At 35.5% G+C, this 9,685-nt stretch overlaps 1 protein-coding gene across 2 annotated transcripts in view; it reads left to right on the top strand.

Annotated features, from left to right (window-relative positions):
- LOC106879926 (exocyst complex component 4) overlaps positions 1 to 9,685 on the top strand; it is a 268,982-nt gene that overhangs the window by 257,310 nt on the left and 1,987 nt on the right. The window contains exons 26-27 of one of the 2 annotated variants that reach the window (XR_008265483.1): positions 697 to 808; positions 7,677 to 7,786. Coding sequence is in view for 1 of the 2 variants with exons in the window: in XM_052972782.1 (XP_052828742.1) it covers positions 697 to 808 (112 nt within the window). In the remaining variant the exon portion in view is untranslated. The remainder of the gene's footprint in view (positions 1 to 696; positions 809 to 7,676; positions 7,787 to 9,685) is intronic. The other variant, XM_052972782.1, reaches the window with a different exon arrangement.

Here is a 9,685-nt window from a genome sequence, read left to right as displayed (position 1 = left end):
ACCCACTACACTCTCTGAGTGGTTGGCGTTAGGAAGGGCATCCAGCTGTAGAAACTCTGCCAAATTAGATTGGAGCCTGGTGTAGCTATCCGGTTGCACCAGTCCTCAGTCAAATCGTCCAACCCATGCTAGCATGGAAAGCGGACGTTAAACGATGATGATGATGATGATGATGATATATATATATATATATATATATATATATATCCACTCAGCTGTAAATGACTAACTCTGCAACAGACTGGCATTCCATTCAGGGGGAATATTGGCCTGGCCAGGTGGGAGGTATTATTCAAAAGCTATAACAATGCAGTGCCCTTTGTGACCAGCTATGTTACATATGCATGTGTGATACAGGCTTCCAGCTGTTTCCATATACTAAATTCACTCAAAAGACATTATTTAGCCCAGGACAACAATAATAGTGAACCAGAAATCACATGATTAAAAAGTGAACTTACTAACCACACAGCCATGCTTGTACCTATACATATATGTGTGTATATGTTATGTGTATTGTATATACATGTGTGCTTGTAAGTGAATGACATCAAGATGTTACAATATACTTTTGTTGTGATGGTTTTTGTAAGAGCTGTATATCACTATTTCACTGTTATTACCACATATCACAACATTTGCCACTCCTGACTATCAGCACCATCACTATTACCATTGTACAATTGTTTATTGCAGGTGTCGTAATATTTTTGCCATCCAGCAGAATCTTACCAACATCACCATGTCACGGGAGTCAGACTTGGACCATGCCCGTCAGTATTATGAGTTGCTATACACCAGTCCTGATGTAAGTGGCTTCCATTTCACTCTTCTCTTTTAACTACCTCTAGCATGGGTTATAATAGGGTGGTGGTATCAGCTTGGAAGACACTTTTGAATCAGTTTGAAGCACATTATTGTTGGTCAGTTACAGTTACAGGTAGGTGTATGACAACTTAGTTGTTGAAACATTTCTTTCCTTGTCGGTTTTATAAACAGTAGCTTAATAGTATTGAACAGCAACTCCTATTCATTTACAAATGAAGATATCTGGTTTGGTTTTGCTTAAAATGAAAGCCTCTTTGTTTTGCTGCATTCCAATAATGACCAATGATAATATATGAAGTTGTGAGTTGACAGTTTATAACATGTTGGTACATGTTGTGTGTGTGATTTTGAATACTGCAAATGTTTCAAAAGAAAGTAAAAAGTGGAGGACATGCCCAACTGGATTTGTGTGGTGTGGTGCTGCTAATCTGGTGCTAGCAAAATTTTCCAGTTGGATAGGAGGAATTTTTCTGTATGGATACACTTAGTGGATATATTCTTATTTATGTAGATAATTTGTTGAGCTCTTTGTTTTAAGCATGATGTATGTTTTTTTTTTCAACCATTCAAAGGCTTCATTTCCTCAGACCTTTTACATATGGCTTCACCTAATGAGGACCCTCCATGTAGGATTGTAGTTGAGGTTTCAATTTATTTTCTAGATATGGTCAGCTGATGTTGATTTGTTCCTTTTAGCTATGTATCTGAAGGACAACTATAGTTGTAAGATCTTTTCTTGAATGTCCCTTCACACATGTCTTTGAAGCCTTTTTTTATCAGTCATCTGGTTCAACATGGTTGAAGTGACTTCAGTTTTGCACTCTACTGATTTTATGCTGCATGTTTGACCTAACAGACAAGTTTCAACATTCCTGCATGAATATAGGATGGTCTGCCTATTTGGTTCTATTGAGGTGTTTGCTTTCACATTGGGACTATGGACTGTAACTGTAGCTTATCACCATAAAACACCTTTTGAAGATTTTTCTGGATGTATGATTATCATGAAAATGTTCATCTAGTAGGAACTTTTTTTTACTACATTAGTCCACAGACAGAGAGAAAGTAGAAGTAAAGCATAATATATTTCTCGGTTTATCTGGAATTGTGATTGCACAGAGTGTGTGAGATCCTTTCCTTGAAGCCATCATATAACAAGTCCTTATTAAAATAAACAATTACTCTATTGAAAACTTTCCATCTACCAAATCCACTCACAAGATTTTGATCAGCCTGAGTCTATAGTAGAAGAAATTGCCCAAGGTGCCAGGCTGTAGGACTGAATCTGGAACCATATAGTTGGGAAGCAAACTGCTTACAACACAGCCATCCTCGCACTTATGTAAGATTTTTAGGTACAATGTTGGGCGGCAAGACATTTGGTTTATGAAAGTTTGTAGATAATGGACTCAATCTTGAGAAGTGTCTAGAAAGTTATAGTTGGCTAACCATAATCTTAAGTTATATGCTATTAGAGACAGCTGTGAGATTTTTTTCACAAAGAGTGTCTAGAATGTGGCTGTTTGATATTACTATTCCATCATCACAATAAAGTCTAATATTGGTATTAGGCGCACATAGCAGAGATGTAAACAGACCCCGTCCCACCTTTAAAAACTTTTTTTTTTTTACGGAATCCCACGTTTTCAGCTATGGAGATTCCAATTCTGAAAAAAATTTTCAAATATCGCAACTTCAAAATTTCAATTTCCCACTATCCATTTCTTCGTTTTTCACTTTTTCCGGAAATTGCTTTTGTGAGATATGTAGAAAAATACAGAGATTAATGATTCTGAAAAAAATTGTTTGTAAAATTTCAATTTAAGAAAAAAAAAATTACCCTCCTCTCCCAATTCTATGGCCTTGGCCTTCAAACAGGCTATCCACATGCTCGAAATAACACAAAACTGCGATAACATAATGAAAGAAATATGTAATCAATCTACTCACCTTTCTACAAAGATTTCTTTCTGCGTAATTTCCCACAGTAATATGACAAAGTGAAATTAACATGTTCATTTTTTTTTTGTTTTTGTTTTGAAAGTTACAAAAAAATATGAGTGCAGAAATAACAGCAAATTCTTGAAAAAAAAAAAGTAAAAATAGCAAAGAAATACTGTGACAAAGTGAAATTAAAGTTCTCCACCATGTGTGCCGGTGGAGTTTAATGGGGATAAACTTTGGCAATGTGTTTGAGAAATGTATAGAAATTCTGGAAATTTTTCTTAGCTGTAAGTCCATACATTTCTCAATACACAGATTCGTCAATGTGGGTCCATTTCATATCACCCAATGATTGAGTGACATACTTCAACCATCCTTTGATTCAAGACCAATAGGCCTCGATGTGGTTTGTGCAAGTGCCCGTTTCAGGGTCAATGAATCATTTGGCCAACACAAAAGCTTCATTTCCTCAGACCATTTACATATAGCTTACATAATTATTGAAACTTTGAAGTTGCGATTTTTGAAAATATTTTTTCAGAATTGGAATCTCCATAGCCAAAAATGTGGGATTCCATAAAAAAAAATGTTCTTAAAGGCAGGGAGGGGTCCATTTACGTCTCCACCATGTGTGCTGGTCTACCAATTTAGATCCAGTGTGACTTGTTATCAAAGAGTAGGGTTTTACAAGCAAGCCTGATTATCTCTATATCTGATTTATCAATGCCAATATATATGTGCTGACAAAATTGATAGCTTTGACCAGTGGTGGTCTTGAGCTAGAAGGGTAGAAATGTACAGTATCAAACTGCATGAATCTGGCTCTAGATTTAGCCTCCTAATGTTGCTGAACCAGTTAATAACTGTAATACAGTTGGCCTACTGTTAGACCTCAGTTATCTTGCTAATCATGTTGTTTAGATTTCTCAGTATCTTTTTACTTATTAATACTATCTTTGTCTTTGTTTATTCATGTACATGTGGGTTTATTTGTGAAGTCTGGTTCGTGATCTTTTGAAGTTATGAAAGCTTTTGTTTGGCTTAGTATTTAGTTTCTTTAGATGTTATAGTAAATTCTGTTGCTAGTTCTTTTTTTTTCCCTCTCCAATTTCTCTCAGTTTCTGGTTAGCTTCTCTCTTTTTTGTAGACAATAATGAAAAAACAGTATATGATAATACCTTCCTTTACGGGGACCGGCTTTATGAAAACCCGGATTTAGGAGTTTTATTTTTCAAGCACAATATCCAAATTTTGAATGAAGTGCACAAGTTTCTGCTACTATAACAAATGCTTCAGCATGTTACCAAAAAATGCTTCTTCTAAGAAAAAAGCTTCTAAGCAAACAACTCTAGATTTGTTTTTTAAAAAGAAATCTACAAGTCCGTCTACAAGTGCTTGTGAATCAGTGATCACATCTACAAGTGATGGTGTGTATGAGTCTAGTGCAAGTGAAAGTGATTCAGAAAATGATTATAATGTTTTTTATAAATGACTTTGACATTCTTTTAATTTTCATAAAATATTCTTTACATTCCACTATTGTTTTATTGTCATTTATTTACGAGTATTATAAATATTGCTACTATGGGAAATTATTGCTCTGCTTTAAGAGTTTTTCGCTGCACAAACGGTCTCCAGTAACAAGTTAACTCATTTATCAAGGCATTACTGTATACTGGAATACTATAGTTATTAAAATTCCCCATTTACAAACCATATCTTTCAAAAATTAGTATGTAGTTTTGAATATCATGGAAAGTAGAAAATAATCTATTCTTTATTGATATTTATTAATTACTTAGGTACTATGCACTACAAATAGAACTTAATTTTTATAGTATTTGAAATAAATAAACATGAATTATTTGCAAGCATGGCTGTGTGGTTGACAAATACACTTCCCAATCATGTGAACTCATTCAGTTCCACTGCAATTGGGGTGTCTTCTACTCCAGCCCCAGACTAACCAAAGCCTTGTGAATGAATTTCATAGGCAGAGACAGAAAGAAACCCATGTGCATGAGTGTGTGTGTGTGTGTGTGTATTATCATCATTTAATGTCCGTTTTCTATATATCATCATCATCATCATCATCATCATCATCATCAAACATCTGTGTTCCTTGCTGGCATGGATTGGACTGTTTGACAGAATCTGGCAGGTCCGAGAACTGCATGATACTCCAATGGCACAAATTAAACAATTACCTAATGTACACGTTCTTGCCAACAAAAAAAAAGAACATAAATGAAACAAACACACCCACATGCACAAGACTTCTTTCAAACATAATAACTAAGACATACAAGAAAACCAACATAAATACTGAAGTTAAAGTGTTAGCCCCTCTTCTAAATATAGAGAATCATGTGGACTGCCTTGCTATGCCCCACCCCTTTATCATGCTTAAGAATCATAAGCCCAACTTCCTTTCTAGTCCTAAATGCTGATTAACCCCTCTAAGAGCAAAATAGACATTGTAAGTAAGCATATACCCAACAATAAGTGCATTTGTAGTTCTATCAGGGATGTTAGTGTAGCATATTTCAGTGGGAGGGGATAATTGAAATTTTTAGATAACAAACAAACAAGTTAAAGCTGGTTCACTTGTGTTTACTTATGTTTTTTTTTTAAACCCATTTGTTTTGTATGTCATCGAAGTATTTTATCTCTGAAAGGCTATATAATAAATCAAAAGACGACTGTCTATTAAAATAATAAAATAAAAGATATTGTTATCATTCAAATTGAAGAATTATTATTAGAATTTATGACATCAACACTATCATCACCAACATCAATAAAACCTATAAAGCAAGCAAGTAGCATTTCATTTAACATTGTCTTTTTTTTTTTTTTAAGTATCCAAGGTGGAATTATCTAGAATCAGATCTGAAAGTACATGTTAATGGAGAACAGTTGAGAGGGTGGGATAAAAATGAGAGAGAGAGAGAGACACTATGTAGTTGTAATCTATTAAGACTTTTTTCTTCAAGGGACTGAAGAATATGCAAATGAACCTTCAATCTACTTGATTTGCTGATCATAAATGCTCAACTTTGTCTGGAGACAAATTTGTACAGCTTGATGTAGGTTTAAGAATTGTAATGACCTTATGACATCTTTTTGTCAGGGAGATCAATATTTATTACAAGACTTCTGTCAATTTCTAATAAGTTTGAGTACAGTAATAAATATGAAGTTTAACCACACGAACACATGCTGTCATCTTAAACAACAACAATGACATATTGGATAAAATACTTTGAGTATACAATTACAAAAAGATTAGATAGATGTGCATTGACCATACATATATCTCCTCAGTCATAGCTGGCTTGGGGATAAGCAAAAACTAATATCACACTCTTTCTCATGGATACATAATATATGTCAGTATTATGTGCTTGACATAGGTGTGTAAGTGTGTGGTGAATTCAGAGTTACAGAGTTGATTCAGTAGGATTGTAGCACAGCAATAATTGTCTTGTTCTGTGGCATTGAGAATAAAGCAGCCTGCAAGTCCAGTATGATATCCTAGATTTCTATTCTTCAGTATCAAAATCCCTCCTTCTGAAGGCTTTAGACTTTGGTAGGCAATTCACTAAAATCAGTGACATGGATATCAGAATCTTCACAAATGCTAAAAATTCAATATTCGTTCATGCTTGGGAAAGAGGGAAGGTGACCTACTGTTCAATGTATCTATGGGGAGCTGCAGCAGTGCTGAGATTGTTGACCTCATTGAGTTATTTATCCTGGATACCCTAAAGAAGAGCACACACACATCCCCATAGCTTGGCCCTCTATAGGGATGATGGATTGACAATCACAAGCCATAGGAACAGCCACACCTTGAACAAGTTCAAGAAGGATTTGTTAATCTTCAAAGAATTCAGCCTACAGTTACAACCAATTTGACAATAAGGAAACTGTTAACATCCATTGAAACTCGAACCACTATCACTACCCCACAGCTGTAATTAAAAACCTAGTCACAGACATAAGTAGAAAAATATCTAAAGTATCAGTGAACAGATTTTCAACAGGGCCACCCACCATCCCCGAACCTGAAGGGAGTTCGAAAGAGTAAAATAATCCTACATCCCTCTAGAATTCACAAATATTATAGATTCTTCGACCCACACAATGTTATGGTCAGTTACTCTCAGTTAGACAACATTGCAACAAATATCACAGTATATACAAACACACATAGTCTCCGATTCAAACCCCATCTTGTAACTTCTGAAGTCCTACCAACTACCCCTTGGGAGAATCCTGCATTTCAAAGGCTGTAGTTTATACAGTCACCCTCACACCATCCAATGGCAACACAAGACACTGTAGTATAATGGCCAATATTTTAAAGGAAGGTATACACAGCATAAGCACTCCTACAGAGGTAGGGATAGAGTAAATTCCACCTCCCTGTACTGCTTCATCAGAATGACTTCCCCAACATCAAATGAGATATCATTGATACCTGTTATTCACTTGGAACTTGCAATTGCCAATTTTCTCTCCATAAGAAATTACACACTCTATCAACGTGCAGTATCCATCAACAGGAAGAATGAACTATCATACTATTGCCACTAGAAGTATACCTTATTAATGAACTTCAAGCCATTGGCAGCTAACAGTTCAGATGTACCACCCTAGGCCTGACTACCCCACATCCAAGAACAGATATTTAATCCCTGTCATTCATACAGACTACAGACCTTACCTATGTCAATCACCTCATTTTAACCTAACACCGTCAAATCTGGTTTCTCCCATGTAAAGACTGCTGCCACTATACTCCACTAACCTGTGACAACACCCCCACCCGACCCTGTATGTTACCAAATTCAATGAACTTGTGGCCATAAGTATGTATGTGGATGTATGAATTGCAGGTCTGTTAAACGAATTCAAAATGAATAATAATAAATGAAGTCAGAGACAAATTGCAATAGACCACAAGGAAACATTTATTTCAACTTCAGAAATTTGATAAAGCAAACTGGTAAGTCATTTCAATTGTCATCATCATCAAAACATTATATACATTTAAATGTTCATCAAAATGTAGAATAGATGTTAAAGAAAAACCTGAAATACAGTATCATAACAATTCTAGTTACTTCTATTCAAAGGTTGGTAGAACACTAAGCATAATGTCAAGGATTCTGGTTTGAAATCTGTTCGAACTGAAAACTGCAAATTGAAATCAAAATTGTTTTTACGTCAAGGCCCTAGGTCACTCATAGCAAAACTCTCCTCCCTCAAGAACTTAGCGGGTCAGAACTTCTGATTTTATAACTGACAAACAGATTCTAGGCTAGTGCATCATGTTAAAGATGTGGGTAGTTCAAGTAAAACTAAATGGATCTGACCATCATGTGGTGAACCAAAATGTGTAGTTAAAAGTGAAAAGCTACAATGTGGCAGCTAAAGTTCAAGAGCACTCATGCTATCACTACAAACTAATGAACTAATGTTGCTGAATACTGCAACTTGATGCCAAAGGGACAACAATTCCCCACCAACATCCTGGCTGAGCACATTAGCCTTGTATATTTATGTATGTGTGTTCATGTCTTCTTGTCTTATTGTTTGATCACTCATATGGCAATCAGACAGCTTATCTTCAAGATTGAAGAAGGCTATTATTTCCATCCATAAGAAAGGTGACAGCAAGTAATGCAAAAACTACCAGGGTATTAACATACTCTCCATTGGTGGGAAGGTCTTTATGAAGATCATTCAGGTGCTGCTTCAAAAGTATAATGAGTAGAGCAGCAGATAAGAACAAGCTGGTTTCCAACCTGGGTGCAAATGTTGTGACCACATCTTTGCCCTTCATCAGCTGATGGAAGAACAAATACCCTGTGAGCAGTGGACAGTGTTTGTATTCATCAACTTAAAATCCACCTTTGACTGCATCAACTAAACCACCCTGTGGAGATCGTTGGAAATTGAGCAAGTGCTTTAGAAGATCATTGCACTCTTACATTTGGCCTATGTTGATTCAACCAGCCTGGTCCAGATCAGAGACACCTTGTCTGAGGAGTTCGCCATCAGGACAGGCATTCAACAAGAAGATGTGGCCTCCCCTCTCCTGTTTAATGTTATCATTGATGTCATTGTGCAGCAGGATTTTGATGTACAAAGAGGTGACGCCAACAGATCTGTGACCAACCTCATGTTCACCAAGGCCCCATAACCATCTCTAGAATCACTAGACTAGACTAGACTAGTTTCACCTGTTTTGTAAGTATCATTAGTAGTAACTACTCAATCAATGGTTTGGCTAATTTCATCTGCCAGTTTATATATTTTTGCCATAAAAATTTATGACTGATTTAGCAAAATGCTAGTGTGTATATTAAAAATTAATATAAACAGCAGACAGTTATCTCCCTTGTCAGTGTACATATGTGTGTGTGTGTATACATACACAAGTAAGTACATAAATGCAAAACAAGGTGGAAAAAAAAATAGTACTCGAATACCAATGGTGGAATAATATGCTTTTTTTTATGAAAGTGTGTATGTATTTTGTACATGTGTATATAGTTATTCATAAACTTGTTATTGAATTTTTCAACCTAGGAACTTCTTTAACACATGGGGGTTTTTTTTAATTCATAAAAACAAACTTACGCCTCTATTTATTAATTATTAATTAATATCTTCTGGAAATGCATTTCCCCTTTGGCAAGACTTCTGTCCCTCCCCCAAAAAAAACCACCCTTTAAAAATCTTTTTTTTTTCGACACCCCTTTTCAGCTACAGGGAATACAAATCTTCAAAAAAATTGGCAAAAATCGACATTTCTAAATTACCACTCCTCCACCCCCATTTCCTTCATTTTTAACTTTTTTCAGAATTTTTTTCTTTCAAAATATGCAAAAAAAATACA

Source organism: Octopus bimaculoides, chromosome 14 (genome assembly GCF_001194135.2).
Source record: "Octopus bimaculoides isolate UCB-OBI-ISO-001 chromosome 14, ASM119413v2, whole genome shotgun sequence".
Lineage (NCBI taxonomy): Eukaryota > Metazoa > Mollusca > Cephalopoda > Octopoda > Octopodidae > Octopus > Octopus bimaculoides.
This window is presented reverse-complemented; position numbering and strand designations above follow the sequence as displayed.